Source organism: Molothrus ater, chromosome 6 (assembly GCF_012460135.2).
Source record: "Molothrus ater isolate BHLD 08-10-18 breed brown headed cowbird chromosome 6, BPBGC_Mater_1.1, whole genome shotgun sequence".
Classification (NCBI taxonomy): Eukaryota; Metazoa; Chordata; class Aves; order Passeriformes; family Icteridae; genus Molothrus; species Molothrus ater.
Window position 1 is genome coordinate 16,212,737 of NC_050483.2, and position 18,646 is coordinate 16,231,382.

At 50.5% G+C, this 18,646-nt stretch overlaps 1 protein-coding gene across 1 annotated transcript; it reads left to right on the top strand.

Moving 5' to 3' along the window:
- Positions 1-15,614, top strand: CTSD (cathepsin D). The gene is made up of 9 exons (XM_036384040.2): positions 1-327; positions 777-933; positions 3,140-3,263; positions 4,865-4,983; positions 8,494-8,693; positions 9,830-9,952; positions 11,114-11,258; positions 12,202-12,300; positions 12,863-15,614. The coding sequence occupies exons 1-9, from the start codon at positions 266-268 to the stop codon at positions 13,022-13,024; spliced, it is 1,191 nt and encodes a 396-aa protein (XP_036239933.1). The 5' UTR covers positions 1-265; the 3' UTR covers positions 13,025-15,614.
- The last annotated feature ends 3,032 nt before the right edge of the window (positions 15,615-18,646 follow it).

Genomic DNA, 18,646 nt, shown 5'->3' on the forward strand with positions numbered 1-18,646 from the left:
CGAGGCGCCGGGGGTCAGCCCGGGGGGAGCCGTGAGGCGGCGCCCCCAGCCCCGCGCCCGATCCCCGCTCCCCGCCCCGGCCCGCCCTCACGTGACGCCGCTGGTTGCAATTTTAGACCGTCAGCTGACTCCAGAAATCCGTGGAGAGGGGCCGCTCTGCCTACAAAAACAGGGACAGAAAGCGAGAGCGGCGTCGCGGCCTCTCAGCGTCGGGACCTCCAGCCTCTCACCCCTCGCCACCGCCGCCAGCAGCGCCATCGCCGCCATGGGCCTCCGCGGCCTCCTCCTGCTGCTCGCCCTGGCCGGGTCCTGCGCCGCCCTCATCAGGTGAGAGGAGGGGGTTCCTCAGGGGCTGCTGAGCCCTCCGGATTGCGAGGGACACGGGAGAAGCACCCCCGGTGCTGCTGCAGCGGTGCCCTCCGAGCTCCTCTCGCAGCCCTCCATAGCGGGTGGCTCCCCTCCATCAAAGCGAGGAGGGGAAGGTTCGGAACATCCCCCCCATCCTGAGCATGGAGGGGCCTCTCCCCAGCTTCCCCTACACCTGGTGACCCTCTGGCAGCCCGCCGGCCTTTCCCCCTGTCCCCTGGCTTTGGGAAAAACACCGACCGCAGCGCGGCGAGGGGGATCTGGCATAGGGTGCTGGCAGGAGCCCAAACCTCACCTACCTCGTACTGGCGCGTCCCCTGTTTTGAGTGGAGCCCTGCTGTCCCCCTTCCCTAGGTATCCCTGCCCTACACACCCCCTTTAACAGGTGTGTGTTTGCTGTCCCCACACAGGATCCCCCTGACCAAGTTCCCTTCCATGCGGCGGATCCTGAGAGAGGCGGGCAGTGAGATCCCAGATATGAATGCCATCACCGAGTCCATCAAGTACAAGCTGGGCTTTGCCGAGGAGGGTAAACCCACTCCGGAGATTTTGAAGAACTACATGGATGTGAGTAACAACCCCCCTGCAGACCATCCCCTGCACTGCAGCGGACCCCAGCACAATGTCACTTGTAGGGGTACCCATCTCAGGGGGGGTGAGACATGCCAGCCTCCCACCACCCAGGAAAGCAAAGGAGGGAGAGATGTTGATCCTGTAGGACAGATTGATGCACCCCCGTGGCTTAGTGAGCGGGTACCAAAAGGTGTTTCCCATTATTACTAAACTAAAAATACTAATACTAGTAATTATAACAACAACAAACAACCCACTGCCACCCAAGCAGGAGCTTTTCAGTTTGTGACCTATTTCCTTTCCCCTTTGTCACTAATTAACAATCATAAATAGGGGCCTGCTCACTTACAATCCTTCCTAGCATCTTCTGGCCATTTAGACTCTACTTTTGGCAAGACAGGGGCATAAAAATCATGCTCCACTCCTTGAGAATGCTAGCTTACTATGGTCCTGGGGATGCAGGACCCTTCCTCTCAGTATCCTTCATCTTTCACACTGCCCTGGGAAAAACCACCCTTTATCTCTACTTTCTTGTCAGCAACTTAGGGAACAAAGCCAGCTGGGTGGTGGCAGAAAGAGAAGCCAGATAAAGGGCATGAAGTTTGCCCTTGCCCTGCTGCCAGACACGTGTGGGGTTTACTATTTCAGGGTTCCTTACCGGGCAGTGTAGGATATGAGCATTGGCTGGCAGAATAAACCTGGGCCCAGGTATTTAGGCATTAATTCAGCGTATGTTTCCCTGCTGCCCTTCCCCAGCGGCTCTTGTCACCCAGCCAGGGCCCTCCTGTCCTGGGAAGGGCCACCGGTGTTTCAGTTGGCAGTGTTGAAAGGCAGGGCGAGCGGTTGTGTCACGGTGCTGTCTCTTGCAGCCACTGCTCAGACCGCCACTCAGGGCAGCACTGTTTTCCCTTGTCACAGAGGCACCAATCCAACCTGTGGTGGCAGATAAAGGACAGCTGAGTCCCTCCCAGTCTGGCTGAGAATACTTTTGCTGCCAAATGAATTCTCGGGACAAACCCCACTAGCCTGTGTGCTTCCTGCCCTGGGACCCTCCATGGGTTTATGTATGTGACAAACGGAGCCCCTGTACTGGGGGTTAATTTTCTAGCCCCAGCAATAATTACAGAACCACTGGAAGCAAGTGCTGCCTCCCCATTATGGCTAATTGCAATGTTGCAATGGATTGTTAATTACTTAGTGAGCGAAGCCTTGCAAACTGAGCGCACAGGAGGTCAACAGCTTTGATAATCCTGTTTTCTTCCCTTCCCCCCTTTCCCCCCTCTTAATTAAGTACACTTGGGGTTTGGAAAGGCTACTGGCTGACTTCCCTTGCTTCTCCAGCTTTCTCTCCAGAACCCTGAACCAGCTGCTCCCCAGGCAGGACACAGCTCCCTGCCTGTTTGGGAGGACTGGGGAAAAATGAGTCCATGTAGCACCTGCCTATCATTCTCTCTCTTCTGTGGAGAGAAGGATACTTTGCCAACAACTCAGCCATTCCGGTTTCTTCCAGTCCCAGCAGAAATGTAGTCTTAGAGAAAAGGTGTATCCATCAGTTACCTGTGCTACAGGGACTTCTCCCAGTCTTTCACCCTGGAGGCCTAAATCCATCTCTGGTGGTGCTGCTCATGCTCTTTGCTCCCACCACTCCTCCAGTCTTCCACCTCTCGAGACTGAGCATTTGTTTATCCCCCCCCATTCCCAGAGCTCACCAGGAGGCACCAAAACCTCCAGCAGCTGTACCTCCACCTGCAGTGGGCAGTGCTGCTGCTTGCTGCAGCCCACAGTTTCTCTGCAAACCCATAAGCAAAGCAGCTTCCCAGCCAATTTCAGCTTTTCAATAACGCAGGTGTTTTGCTTGGCTTCCTTCCATAATTTTTTCTCATCCTTGTAGTGAACTGCATGTTAGCCTGCACACCTTCCCCCTTCTCTTCTTCTCTGTCTCCGTGCCCCAAATGTCCTCCCCCGCATGCACCCATCCCACTTGTCCTCAGTTTATCCTTTTCACACCCACTGTAATGAACGCTGAAGGGGAACCTCCCTTCCAGAGGAAAAAGGCTGGGAACCCATCAGTGCCAAAACCAAGAGGAGGGCAATGTCTAGATAAGCTGATCCTCTATTCAACCCTAAGAGATTTTTTGATCTCTAATCCCTGCTTTTAGCCACCTGCCTCTGCTCAAGGCTCCCTTCTTCTGCTTTGCAGGCCCAGTATTTCGGTGTGATCGGTATCGGAACACCCCCCCAGAATTTCACCGTGATCTTTGACACTGGCTCCTCCAACCTCTGGGTGCCATCCGTGCACTGTTCCATACTGGACATCGCCTGCAGTAAGTGTCACAGGTGCCAGAAGCTGCTAAACAGCTTCTCCTTCCCTGCAAAATGCAGAGCCTTGCATTGCAAGAGGAGAAACTGAGGCAGCAGTGTGAAAGGACTTGCCAGAGGCTGATGGGCTTTTTAGGGCGAGAGCTAGAAATCCATCTTCCTGCATCCATCCTTCATTAGTCCTTTCCTGGGTTTTTTCTTTTCCAAGTAACTCCTATACAGGGCCAAATCTTCTCCACCAGCTTCAGCCCTACAGCAGGGGAGCAGCATCATCGGCTGTGATGTTTCTCCCCAAATTATAGACCAGTGCTGCTGTTATCCCATTGCACAAGGCTGACTTTTTAAAGTCAGCCTCTTGCCAGATCTGATACAAACTGTCCTAGTTTCTGGTTTATTGCTGCACAGAGCATGTGTGTGCATGTTTATGGAGTTATAATTAACGAGAGCCAGGTAGGCACAATGAAATGAGAATGACTTAGGGACTGCAAGTTTTTTTTTTTATTCTGTGGCATTCCTATGCAATAAACTTCCACAGCTGAAGATGTCAAACACGGCTATGGCAAAATGCCATTCAAAAGTCGCTGGTTGTGCTGCTTTAGCAAAGTGGAGAAACCTGTGGAGTCAACAACTGCAACCATGAAAGGCATTCCACAGTGCTCATTGGGAGTAGAGTGGAAATTTGGACTTCTTGTAAAGACACCTTCTCTTTGCATATATGAAACAAGATTTAGGACACTGACAGGGTGGTGAGGTTCAGACCTGGTATGCCAAGGGGGTTCCTGATTTGTAGCAGGGAGATGGTTTCTCAAGGCAGTGCCTCGGGACATGCTGGGACCAAAGGGCTCATTTTATGAATATACAAGGAGCTTAAAACCTCCTGCCAGACGGGAATCCAAACTGGGACCCAGACAGCCTAGCTGGGAAACTCCTTGTGTAGCTCTGTCACTTTGTGCAGGGCTCGGCTGGTTCATCCTCAGCTGCTGTCTGCACCACTCAGCAGCCAGCCATGGGACTGCACTGGCCAGCTCGTGACTCGGGAGCAGTCTGGGGAGGAGGAATCTGCCTGCCCATAAAACCAGGGATATCCTACAGCTCCCAACCCAGCCAAGGGGAAAAGCAGCTTAGGTTAGGGGAAAGCCCTTCTCCTCTGCAAATAAAGGGATATTTTGAGTTCTTCCTGTACTAAAAACAATTTTTGAAAAATTTCCAGCTACTCCTAGTAAAAGAAACAGATAAGTCCATGAGGTGAAAACGTTCCTGCCCTGAGCAGACTATATTTAAAGCCACCCTGGTTCTCCATGGCATGTGGAGGGATACATTTTGCTCTGCTGACTAACACACCACACCAACCACATAACCTCTAGGCTTTTAATACCCAGTGGCCAAATCGGATTTAACAGCCTGAATTGGATCTGCCCACCTAATTCCCTAGACACTGGAAATGCTTTGTTAAGCAATCTGGGCTTGGCAAACCCTGGGTTCAGGCCCATCTTCTTATCATTGAGTGTCCATTTGTCAGGATAACCTGGATGATGTGGGGTTCGGTTTTGGGGAACTGTAGGTGTAAAGGAGCACTAATGCTGTGTGTCCCCTTTCCCAACTGCAGTGGTGCACCACAAGTATGACTCTTCTAAATCCAGCACCTATGCGAAGAACGGCACCAAGTTTGCCATCCGCTATGGGACAGGGAGCCTTTCCGGGTTCCTCAGCCAAGACGTGGTCACGGTGAGTCACAACTGCCCCAGACTGCTTTCAGTAGAGAGCTCGGAGCTGTTAGATTTCAGTGGATCTCCTTCTTGAGTGTCCTACTCTTATAGAACATCCTTCAGCGCTGTGTTTCCAAGTGCTTTGAAATGATATGGTAATGATGTCTGTTAAGGTAGCAGTAACCATGGCAGGCTAAGAAGGGTGAAGATAGTAATCTGCAGGTCAGCAGGCTTGGAGTGGGGACTGCTCACATGGTGCCACTGCAAACATGGTTTCTGGCCATCCTTCCAACCCTTTTCCTGGTGACCCCAAAAGCTTACCAGTCCAAGATATGCCAACACCACTGCACAGACTGCTGGTGGTGCCCAGCTTGTCCTTGGCCAATATCCACACATTAGCGGATGCCCACATGGGCAGCTGCCCATGTACAGACCAGAAAAGGTCTCTTTACTGCCCCATCCTGGTCTCACGTCACGAACTGGAGCTTATGCTTATAAAGGCTGGGGGACACCCTGGGGGTATTCAGTGTGCAGCTTGAGTTAGTTGTGTGGTGGTTGCTTCACAGTTTGCTTTTCAGCAAACAAAGCCTGAGCTTTCTGTCCTGTGAAGGACAAGTGCCTTTCATGACTTCCTCCCAGGTACAGATGCTCAGGAGAGTTTGCCAGCTGCCAAACATCAGGGGTGCATGTGCTCTCAGATTACTTGCTCTCCTGGCAGGGATCAGAGCATATGTTTGCTTTGCGGGGGGGAGAAACAAAGCAAAAGTTTTGAATAAGCACATAAATCTGGGGATTTGGAGGTTTCTGTTTAGGTTCAGCTGAAAAGTATTGGCTTACCAATTTCATCAGAATCAAAAAGTATCCAGGAGAAGCTTAAAGTGTGTGACTTGCAGGATGCACTCTTTAGCCCATTCTTACAGCATGAAGATTTCAGGCTAGCCTGGAAGCATCAGCTGTTGCCTCTGTGCTGCATCCAGAGATGCAGTAAGGCAAACAGCAAACTTCATTGTCCTTAGAAAGTGTGGGATTAATGCAAGGGCTGAAATGAGTCAGAAAGAAGATTGCCGTTTTTTCTCTTTTTTTTGTTTGTAATTGTCACCCTAGTCCCTGTTTGCTGACTAGTTCTCCATTTCCCAGCAGCTCAGAGGATAGATTTTGTGCCTCAGTTTGTTTGGGAAGTGGGGATAGCTCTTGTCAGACAGCACAGCTTGTACCATTTGTTTTCTGTCTGCAAGAAGAGAAACCTCTTGCATGGAGCTAAGCAATGTCCCAATTGTAATAGGCATGAGCAGGGGTGACAGAGGGTCAGGGACCTTCAGCTTGGACACATGGATGCATCCTCTGATGCACAACATGTTGTAGGCAAGCTCCCAGTCAGGTATAATCTTGAAAGAAACACATTGAAATAACCTTCAGGGTGACCCTCTTGGCTCCAGCCATTCTGGTGGGTGGAAGCAGCCACAGCAACCTCTGGTAGCGCTGACATCTGACCAAAAGATGCTTGTTGGGTGGTAGTCCAGAGTCCCCCAGCCCTAATGGTTTTTTGAGAGGGTGATGAGCTCATGTCAAACATCCTCTCTCATTCTGTGGAGGAGCAATGCCCTGTAGCTCTGCACTCTGCAGGGCTGCTTGCTCTCCAAAGAGCAGCAGGTTCAGCCAGACCTCTGCTGCTCAGACATCTCATTTCTTTATCACAGCCCAACCTTGGGATGTCCTTCAAGGACAGCAGAGGAAACTGAGCTGGCCGTGGGGCACAGTGTCTCTCCCATGACTGCAGTGCAGATAGACTGCACAGATTACTTTCCTTGCCTCTCCCTTGTGCCTCTACATCCCAAGCCCTGGTGCCAAGCTGTGCCTTAGAGGCCCTCACCTCTTGGTCTGCCTTTGCCATCCAGTGCTTAACTGCTGGCTGAGGCCACCAACAAGGAGGCCAGGTGAGCTGTGGAGTGCTGACACCCGTCTGCAAAGAGCTGGAGGGTGGCCACCACACAGCCATTCACTGGTCATGATTTTTGGTTGCTCAGTTTCGGGGCAAGAGCCAGCCAAGAGACAGAGACAAAGGATCTGTGACCTGGCAGGAGCACTCTGCTAAAGATGGTCTTGGGTTTCAGCCCTGCTGTGGACCAAATGCAGGCAGGGTCTGTTGAGAATCCATGACTGGGCAGAAATCTGCCTCCCCCTTGGGATGTGCAAGCAGAGCAATATTCAAACAAACCTGACACTCAGTGTTATCAGTCCATTGCATTTTACTCTAAGTAGAAGCTTCACTGAACTCTCCAAGCCGCTGAGGATCAGTGGTGCCAAGGGGTGGCTTTTGTAAACCCGGGGTGTACAAGTGGGGCAGGCGCTGGCGAGCGGATGCGTTGCTGTGCGCGCTTTCCCCCACATCCTGCCCTGTGGCTTTTAGCTTTCGCAAGGCTCGATTGCCCTTTCCTAGTGCAGTCCTCCAATACCATTAAAGGCAGCACTGCTGTCCCAGCCTTGTGCTGTCTAGCCTGGGGGGATATTAGTAATTTACAGGGATCGTTATCTGCCATCAGGTAGGAGAGGCCAGCTTGTCAGTCCAGCCTGGCTCACTACAGGGCTGCTAGCTGCAGGCTGAGAGGCTGAAATTGTCCTAGTGTGGATGCTAAAATTGCCTCTGGTCAGCCAGAAGCTCACAAGCCTCCTGAACTGCTAGAGCCAGAAGCCAGCAGATGCATCCTGCTCCCCATCATCAGAACTATCCTCCTTTCTCTGGTCATCTTCTTTCTGGGGATCTGCCCTTGGAAGGCGTTTCAGCTTTCCAGTGGGGAATGCCAGTCCTTCTGAAGGCTGGCAAGGGAGATGACCTTTGAATTCTCAGTACTCTGCTTGCTATTTTCGTGCTTCATGCTCAACCTCACTTTCTTGTCTGGGTCTTCTCCGCTTTCACGGGAGGTCTCTGCAGGCTGGTTGCTCTTCCAAGAGATTCAGCAATATCCTCGGGATGTTTCTTATGGAGGGGAGATCACAGGGATAGTGGGCAGAGGTGGGAGGGATTTGTGCTCCCAGCCGAGGATGGGTGCAGCACCCAAGGAGGTAGGATACACAGATGACTTAGAAGATGTCCAGAGTGGGGAAGAAGATAAAAGGAACAGCACAAGAGCTTTTCAGACTGGGAGGAAATTATGAAGTAAGTGATAGAGGAGGAGGGACAAATGGATATGGGTCCTCTGTACTAAGAGGAGGGGCTGCAGAACAGCAAGGCCAGTGCTGGGACACTGCAAAAGGCTAAAGGGATTCTTCTTAAAAATATGCTGGGCTTTGCAGGGATTTGGGAGGTTCCACTGAGCCAGAGTTGCCAGTCTCTTCCCCTGACAAGAGTGGCACCAGGGTATCTGGTTTCTGCAGCTGCCTACAAATGCAGTGGTGGAAGCAGGCAGGAGTGTGGCAGCACATTGAGGGATGTGCTACAGCCTCTGTTCAGTGAGGGTCTGTTACCACCCACATCCCTTGAGTCGGTTTTCTTTACAATCTGCTTTTCCCTTCCCTCTCCATCTCCCCACAGTTTGGTGACTTGAAAATCCTGGATCAGACCTTTGGGGAGGCCACGAAGCAGCCAGGCATAACATTTGTCGCTGCCAAGTTTGATGGTATCCTGGGCCTGGCATTCCCAAAGATCTCTGTGGAGGGCGCCGAGCCTTTCTTCGATAACGTCATGAAACAGAAGCTGGTTGAGAAAAATATGTTCTCTTTCTACCTGAACAGGTAGTGTTGGGTTTGATGGCACACCCCTGGTTGCGAGGGCAAGCCCAGTGGGCTTTTCTCTGTTTTCCAGTAGCACATCTGCTGTTTTACACTCTGGACAGCACTTCCCAGTTGGGGAAGGCACAGCAAGTTCTGCTTGCAGGAGCAGTCAGGACAAAATCTCTTACGTTTGCTGCTCTGAAGTAAGAAGAAGGGAAGTAGAAATGCAGTTCTTTTACTGATAAAAAGCTGGGTGGATCTGTGACCAGATTTCTTAACTGATGAATAGACAGAGGATGTTTCCAGAGGAAAGAGAAATAAAAATAAGCGGGGCTGTGTTCATGAGATTGATATTAGTGCAGTCCCTTTTGAGAGGTAAACAGCCCTAGTCTGCTGCCAAAATCTGTAAGCCATGTGGTCACCACCATGTCACCTCCCCAGCAAGGGTGCCCCCCATCAGTCATCACTAATGAGGGGGGCAGTGCTCTCTCACCACCCTGGGAGATCCTCCTCTGCAGCTGCCAGCACCTTCCCACCCACTGCTGCTCCCTGCAGGACACGCCATCACTTTCCTGGCACCACGGCAGCAACTCTGAACTACTTCAGCCCAAAAAGTAGCACGCCTGGGGCAGAGAGGGCTGCTGCTGGCCATTCAAGCACCAGCCCTCCCCCATCACCATATTTCTTCCCATCTGCTCAGCAGTGAGCTCTTATCTGATGGTAACCTTGAGGATTCATTCAAGGCTGCTGGTTGGCAGAGTTGAGTGCAGATAACCTAACCCTGCATCAGCTGTGTCCAGCCCTGCACAGGCACTTTTTACAAGCTGATTCAGGAAGTCCCTGTGTCAGTGCTTAGTTCCCCTTTGCCATCCCCCTTCCCTTCCATGAGTTTCTTCAGGTTTCTCTGAGAAAGTACCAGGTGAAAAGCTGCAGGATGCTTTGACTGGGCCAAAATATTCCTATTTCCCCATCCCAGCCTATTTCACAGTACCTGCCCTTATATTGATAGAATATAGCATGACATAATTTATCTGTCTCCAGTACTGTTAATGCTGTGCTTCACCTCCAAGCACCCCAGCAGGTGTTTTGGGAGGCATTGAAGCAGGTTGTTCTCACCCAGGCCCTTGATGTTCACAGGTTTGGTTGTTGTTTTTCAGAGATCCCTCTGGTGTCCCTGGCGGTGAGATGGTCCTGGGAGGGACCGACCCCAAGTATTACAAGGGCGAGTTCAGCTGGTTTAATGTGACACGCAAGGCCTACTGGCAGATCCACATGGACTCGTAAGTTCCCCATCCACCTAACTACATGCAGGGGTCACATGTGCTGACAGCACAGGCCTGAGGCTTCAGTGAGACCCTCCTCGAAAAGGAATCATCCCTGCAAAACATCCACACCAAAAAAAGCAGATTAAATCCCACCCTAGGACTGGATTGTTTGTCGCTGGAAGGAGACAAAAGGCAGAAGCCATAAGGAGATGTTCTGCAAAATCCTTTCCTCTTGTTTGTGCCTTGACCCGTGACCTTTGAAAGGATGCCTGCTGCATCCCTGCAAAGCAGAGAAGAATGCCAGTGTGTCCTCCTTGCAGGCAGGGCGAGCCCCATAGATGAAGCCCCAGTTGTGCTCAGCTCTCAGCAAGGCCTGAGCTGCATGGCTGTCCTGCACACAGCTCCGGAGGAGCAGGATGAGGCCTCAGGAAGCCAGCCCTTGACTGAAGGGCACGGCGCAGCAATCAGCGCGCATTGTTGGAGGCACAGGGGAGGAGAGCAGGCTGAGCTGACGGCCGCCAGCCCCACGGTCTATTCTGAGCTCTCCCACGTGATGGGAACTTAAAAGTGCCCTGTGATCAGAGTGTGTCCTTTTCCTGGGAATTGCATCCCTCCCCAGCACGGCGTTTCAGTTCTCATTTTTCCCCAGAGCTGCAGCGTTGGCAGAGTATGGCAGACCCTTGGCGAGAAGGCTTTGTCTTTCTGCACTGCTGTGAAATGCAATGCGGGCGAGGAGGCCAAGCAGCTCCTGGCTTGCCTTTTCTCTGCACAGGAACCCTTCCCTTGCCCATGGCTGTCACAGCACCCTTTTAACCCTTTTTTTCCTGCAGTAGCACAGTACTGTAAAAGTCCATAATTCTTTGTCCTTAGCTCTCTCCCATGTCCATTAGCTGTGGCACTAGCTCTGGAGTGCAGGTAGCAGGCAGGGTATGAGGCAGCATCCAGGCTCTCTGCAGAAATGCAGTTACACTTCAAGGCACCTGCTCAGTCACGAGCAGACAACAGAGAGCCAGGGGGTCTGTGCACTGAGTTGGTGCTGCATCAGTGTTTCTGAACATCTGTCCTTCCTGGATGGGTGTCTCTTACAGCCCTCCCTTGCCTGCCTGCATACTGCTTCCCGCAGCCTTCTCTGGAAGGCCTTTAAGGGTTGTCTAATGTCTGGTTATCTCTCCCCAGGGTGGATGTTGCCAACGGGCCAAGCCTGTGTGAGGGGGGCTGTGAGGCCATCGTGGACACAGGAACTTCACTCATCACTGGCCCCACTAACGAAGTGAAGAAGATACAGCAGGCCATTGGTGCAAAACCACTCATAAAAGGCGAGGTGAGTCTGGGCTGAAAATGTGGAGGTCTATGGCCATCACAGCACCTATGCTTGCACCCTACTTTGTACCCAAATGCTTGTTGAGACCTAGTCTCCTGCTCCCTCTCATCTTTGTTCCCAGGCTGTGCTCCTGGAAAAGCCACTGGCACAGCAGGGGCCCCTTCATCTCTTCACCCTGGGCAGCATGCACTGCCCTACTCATGCTCACGGTTAGAAAGCCCAGGTCCCATGAACTTTGGGAAGCTTTGAGTCTCTTCTGCCACCCATCTCTGGAAGGTGGAAGAGAAGGGATCTGAGGTGCAGCTGAGACAAAGGATTCACATTAATATTAGTCCAGAGACACTTTAATTAAAGTATATTTCATGAAAATGGCAACTCTTTGTATGAAAGTTTTCAACCATCAAAGCTAATCTCACAAGACTCTTTTCCCTCCCTAAAATTGTGGAAGAATATGGATTATAAAGACCCTGTAGAAAAAAATTGCCTGTTCTGAAAGCTCTCCCAAATCAGAGCCATGAGCATTTGTTGGGCTTTTCTGCAGTGTCAGAGACCCGAAGCTGCAGCAACAGTTGGCTTAGACCTGCCATCGTCCCCAAGGCTTGCCATTGTTAGTGAAACTGGTTTTGTCTGTGTACTGAGCCACAGCTGCCTCTCCTCTGGTAAAAACCCCCAGCCATGCCACATCAGCTGTGGCACCCTAGGACTCAGCAGAGCCAAAAGCTGAATCCAACATCCTTTGGCTCCATGCCTATCCATAAAGCCCTCTTGCCCCTCAACTTGGAGCCCTAGGCAGGGAGCAGACTATTTATCCCAGCTCGAGCTTCTGCACTCTTAAGCTGAGCTGGTTTTAGGGAAAACCACAGCAAAGATGTGACTGTGCTCAAAGAAGACTGTGGGAGAGTGTGGGAGGTCCAATCTAAAGCCTTTACTGTTGCAATTTCAGTACATAATTCCCTGTGAAAAAGTGCCAACCCTGCCTGTCATCACAATGAAAATAGGAGGGAAGTCCTTCAACCTCACAGGAGAAAAGTATGTCCTCAAGGTACGTCCAGGCAGATTTTTCCGGCCTTATGCTTCTTCCCCAAGGCCTGGCTTTTGCTTCCACTGCAAAAAAACACGAAAGCAGCCAAAGCAGTGCTGGAGCTGGTGCTCAGGAAGAAATCTGAAAGGTAGCAGGATGGTTAAGGAAGGGGAGGTAAGCTGTTGCATCACTTTCAACAAACATTTAGCTCTTTTCTGCTGCATTCTGGTGCCATGAGGCCAGCTTTATTATAGCAGAGGCCACCAGCCTGTCATTTAAGCCATCTGAATCAACTCACAAGGACCATCTTGTGCAGATCTTCACCAGTGGCTCTAATTCAGAGCTGTGTGGGCTGGGAGGTTTATGGCCATGTGCAGCTTTGCTTGATGCTTTAGTGCTTAAGGGAGGGGGAGCTGGGTTTGCAGTCACAGAAGCAGTGGGTTGGGGGTCACTTTTGCAATCTGTGGATCTCAGTCTGGGAGAGGCTGAAGCAAAGGCAGCCTTGCAGATGTTCTTGCCAAGCCTGCAAGGTTGAGGAAAGGGAATGGCCTGCTTAAATTGAATCTCTCACTCTTCTTTCTAGATGAGTGCACAAGGAGAAACTATCTGCATGAGTGGCTTTTCAGGCCTGGACATCCCACCCCCCGGGGGCCCACTCTGGATCCTGGGAGATGTCTTTATTGGACCCTACTACTCCGCCTTTGACCGTGATAACAACTGTGTTGGCTTTGCCACAAGTGCCTAAACAGCTGCCCCCCACTGCCTCTGCCACACACACACTTAAACACACATGGGAGCTGTAGAGAAAGGTTACCAGTATTAGAAATCCAGTGAGTGGAAAGGAGAAAAAAAAAAAAAAGGAAAAAGAAATGGAACTAGATTTAAAACTACATGGAAAATAGTCATTAGTGCCCTGCTAGCTACTTTTTCCACTCTGAGTAAGTGGTGCTGGGAGGTCTCTAGCTGACAACTCCAGCTGGAGTAGTCCCTTGCTTTACTGCTAGGTCTTCCAGTAGTTCTTTTTGAGAATGATTCTCAGAGCTGAACAAGGCCCTCTCACATCTCCCAGCACTGGTGTCCTTGCTGGGGGGAGGGGGGGCAGCTGGCTGGAGCCAGCCCCTGGCACGTCTGTTCGTGCAGAGGGGCTGTGCTACAGCTCTTGGGTTTGGTCTTCTGCCCTGGGGGAGAGGGGACGAGGGCAGGCTGTCCTGCACATCAGTTCTTACTGCTTTTTCACTCATGAAGTGGGGGAGTGGATGGCCTGGGACAATCTGTCTTTATGACCCCTCCTTGGCAGGTTGAGGCAGTAACCAGTAGGTCATTTCTCAAGGAGTTTGTGCTGGTGTGGTCCTAGGGGAACATGTCCTGGGCTGCAGCAATGGGGAAGCATAGTAATGCACCCAGAGGATGAGTTTCAGATCCTAAGGGCTGTGGTGGTGTGTTTTGTTCAGTGATGGCATTAGTGAGAGAGCTGGGAGGCATGGTGTCCACATCCCTGACATAATGGGACATGGGTTTGTAGGGGGGCTCTAGGCAGTGGGACTTTTCAGTCAGTATGAATATTAAGGGGGTCAAGATAGGTTATAATAGAGGTTACTTGAATTCAGGGCCATGAAGGTCCAGCCTTTTGCTGAGCAAAGTCATGTGGCACAAGTTCTCTTGAGTTTAGTGACCTTCTCCCAGGTTCCCCAAACAGCAGATCTTCCCAGCTTCAACCACAGCCAGTGAGCTGAGAATAATGTTTCCTGAAGCAACTAAGTGATCTACAGGCTGAAATCATACTGGTAAAATCTGTGTTTGTCAGCCACATAAGAGCTTTTGGAAACATGATTCACAGCATTTGGAACTCCCCAAAACTCAAGAGACAGCTGGCAGAACCAGCAAACCTCCTTGGCAGGAGGATGTCATGGTAGCTGCTGGACTTACATTCACTTTCCCTGCTGCCCTGTCCCAAAATCCAACTGCCTTAAACACCCTCTGTATCTGCTTTCCACTTCACTAACGCTGGTGAGGTCTGTTCATGTCCAGCTGTGTTGCAGAGAGAGTGAGGCACAATCCTGCTTCGGATTTAGCTGATTTAGCTGTGCACACAGATCCTCCCAGAGAACCGGGATCTGCGCATGCGGAGCCACTTGCTGGGCTGGCACTGGTAGGCAAACACTGGTGGAGCTGGGAGCATGATAAAATTAGTTTTAAGCAGTACTGGAAAGCAGAAGAGAGCCTGCCAAGAAATCCCAGCCCCTGAGCTGGGAGTAAAAGACTCTCTTCATTTTCCCAGTGTGCTGGATCAGGTCCTGAAGTTAAGGGAGTGGCAGCAGATAAGGAACAAAGCTTGGAGTGGCAGAAAGATAAGATCAGTAGCGGCCATGACCTCAAACCAGGCTAAACAGATGGCAAAATCCTGACTACCCAAAATTCACTGATAATCCTGCCAGCAGTAGCAGTGGGGCCAAGAAATTTTTTGAGAAAGGTCTTTGGGCAGTGAGAGAATAGACAGTTTTGCCCAGTGGATTAAGTTTGGCATTACAACCGTGCTTCACCTTGGGGGGGTCTGGCATGGACAGTGGGGACAGGCATAGGCACACATGGGACACATGCTTTGTCCCCTACAACCCCAGATGTGACAAATGCTGCTCCCCAAAGCTTGCTTCTGCCTCCTCATAATCTTCACCTGAAGCTCTGCATCTGGACACCAAAGGACATCTGTTTTAGACTGGTCAGAGAACAGTAGCATGTTACCAAAAAAAAAAAAAATCTTCAGTAGCTGCTCCAAAATTAGCAAATATTCAGCACCTCTCCAGAGATCTTCAGTTTCACACCAGTTAAGTGCTCTGAGCTCCTCCAAGTTCTGCTACATCCTTTCCCAGCCCCGGGATTTCTTCAGCATGGGAAGACAGAGTTGGCCTCTCGGGTACCTGCTGAACAGACCTGATGTGGAGGCTTGACATGGACCTGGCAGTGGCTTTTGAACATCTTCAGCATCAGATTGAAGTGGGATGTGCAGCACAGCTCCAGACGGAGCCCTTGGGCCGTGGCTGTGCTGGGCGTGGTCCCAGTACAGTGACTCCAGGGGGGCCGGGATCTGTCAGCAGGCAGGAGGCAGCTGCCTGGGAAAGCATGGCCCAGAGTGATGCTCTGAGTGACACACTGTAGGATAGGCTGGAGGGCCAGTTCACTGCAGCCTTCCCTGAATAGGTCTCCTCTCCCTGTTCTGTTATTTGCATTTTTAAACCCATCTCTAATCGTGTGACTGGTTTTTTAAAATTATTTTGCTGTCAGAATTAATTGTCTCTTCACAAAAAATTGAACAGAAAATACAGTATTTTCCCCGTTAACTCTGAGAGTGGTCATTCTTTTGCAGTTTTAGATGCCAGACTTTGTGGGTGTGCAGAGACTGTGTCTCCCTGACCTATTGTCCCTGGACATCTGGTCACCCTCTTGTGTGGACTCCTGTGTGTTTCAGAAGGGCTTCTCCCCTTCTCCCTGATAAGGAAACATGCTAGACCCTGTTGGATTTGTCTTTTTCAATGGATTAAAACATAACCTCTGCAAGGTGACATGACAATGCCGCCTGCCTGACCCAGCCCCACTGGGGCAGCAGGCACTCCCAGTGTCCATGCTGGCCTACAGCCTTCTCCTGGGGCCACACCTCCCCAGCTGAGTATTGCCAAGGGTAGTCCGTTTACAGGGAATCAAGCTGTCCCCTGATCATCTAGACCTGTTAGAACAAGCTCCTGCTTAGGATTAGAACAAGTTCCTGCTTAGGATTTGGAGTGGTCCTGTAGCAGCCAAAGCAGAACTTCAGTTTCTAAGTTTGGCCTAAAATCAACTAAGGTGTGAAGTCTGGGGAAGTCCTGTAGCCCAGCGATGAACATGGTGTCGGGTTTTTTCAACAATGTAGGAAAAATCCATCCCTCTTGCCTAGCTGTGTAATTTTTAGTCCCAGCTCTGCTGTATGGGAGCTGGAGACTGAAGCGGAATGAAGGCCCCATGTGCCAGGTGGAAGATAAGAGCTAATCCCTACTTTGAAAAAAGCATCATCTACATAAGCAAGATGGATGCAGCCAAGTCCCATCCCATCTTCTGAGCACAGATCTAAGCACACAGCTTAGCTGATTTCCCTACTGGCATTTCCTGAGCCTCTGTTCCCCCAGGATGCCTAAATTCCCCAATCAGCTGTTCCCCTATGTTAAAGAGATGGATTTAACCCAAAAGGGCTGGCTGGATCCTGAAAACAAATCATGCAGCCCACTGTTCCTCAATAGCCCAAGGGGAGAACAAGTCATCTGCTGCCAAATATTTATTGACAGGAATATGAGGGCCCTATTTCTGCTGGGGGGATTCTGCCTAAGTCTTCAATCATGCCTTGTGTACAGAACATTACATCCCAGTGGGAGCAATCACAGCCTTGATCTTGGCCAAGAGCAGAAGAAGCCAAGAGCTGGAATTGCCCACCTATGCTTTTCCAGCAGGGAGCAAAGCACACACCCTGCCCCAGGAGCAGCCTGAATGCAGCCCCACACTATCTTGCCCAGAAAGTCCTCAGGTTTACTTCAGCCTCCCTGTTTACTGCACCATTTCTGCAGAACTCCATGCACATGACAATTTGGTATTTCACTCTTCATTAAATGTCTCCATTGGTGCAAAAAACTATCAATTTTTTCATTACATGTCCCCTTAAGTAGTAGGGGCTTGGCACTGACCCCCAGGGCTGTCTTCATGGGCCAGATCCTTCTCCAATTCTGATTAGGGCTTTACCAAAAGCCCATTAACACAATGGCTTCCTTTTCCTGCCCAAGGAGAGGGAAGATGAGACCCCTCATTTATGGAGATGACTTGCTCATCTGGTTGGCTCAGCAATTTGTTCATTTGGGAAACTATTTTTACTCACCATGAATGACTAAGCACATCGTTTTGGGGGCTGATGGCTTTTCCTTTTTCCGCTCTTTCTTGGATTTGTTTATTTTTAGGTTTCTTTGGGAGGGAAGAGAAGCGGAGTGCAGAATGAAAGCTCAGAGAACAGGAGACAGATCAAGGGAGAGTGGGAAAATTGGATTTACCCCTCAGAGTCTCAGGCTGCCTGTTTATGGAACTTAGCAACCACTGAGCAATTTTATAGGGGTAATAGGAAAGGAGCATTCAGGAGGCTGTGGACTTTTTCCTTCAGAAATAAAAAAAAAAAAAGAAGCAAGGTTAGGTTCTGCTAATGGCTTCTGAAGAGCTTGAGTAGGATTTGAGACAGAAGATTTTCTCACAGGTCTTACAGCATTTGATGACGCTACAGCCCACATGTCTCTAACGTGATTATGTGAGAATTGCTTTGGGGCAGCAAGCATCCTTCTGTTCTGTTTGTCCCGTGCTTAGCACAAGGGGAAGCCAGCCTTGATGCCACAGTAATGCAGGCGATTATTCATACTCACCCCACCTTTTATTTGAAAGGAAAGTAGTCCTAGACCATATGGTTGAGGGCATGCATGCATGACCTTTGAAGATGCCCAGAAAATTGGAGGAGGGTTAAAATAACATAGAATATTGAGGGGTTTTATTCCTTCCACTTTTTATGTCAGTTCCTTGAGGTCACATGAATGGTTGTTGAACCAGTGATGCTGCATATATGCCACTGTGGTCCATGTAATAAACCTCTCACCACTCACACTTAACATTGAGGAAGATGATGAATCAGTCACACAAAGACCAAAAAGTGCTCTGCAAACTGTAGGGATGACCTGGTACCTGAAGAAGAGGAAAAGCAGCTATTCAACCTCCCTGACCTTTCAGTCCTATTCATACCAGGGAATGTGACTGTCTCTGTTGATCTCACATTCCCCTACACCACCCTGCTGCCTCCTCTTGCCTGCTCCAAACCTTCTCTGACCTTTTTCTCTGCTCACCCTCCATCCCTGACTGACATTAAGAAGAGGAGCATCCTTACCCGCACAACTTTCCCCAGACAAACGAACAGCAGGCTCATCCATAGCTCCAGTCTGCATCCATGGGGTTTCATTGTTCCTCCTGAGCCTGCAGGGAGGATGCTCTGCACAGCTGAGTTTGTCCAAGCCCTCTAGAAAAGCTGACGACAGCTGGCCATGGCTCTGCCTCTCCTGCAAACCTCTTAATCCCACAGGAGCATCACTCTCACCCTAGCACTGCCTCTGTTTCTTTGCAGCTTCTTGGAGAGAGATCTGGATCTCATCACAGGCAGCTGTAGCAGTAATAAAACCTTCTTTACTTTGGCAGGACCCAACACCACTCCAGCAGCAATAAATCCTGAACCAGAGGGCAATTTGTCCTTTTTTAACCAGTGCAGGCTTCAGAAGGATTAAGTTGGTCTCATGGAAACTGGACCTCCTCCAGTCTCAGAGACCTT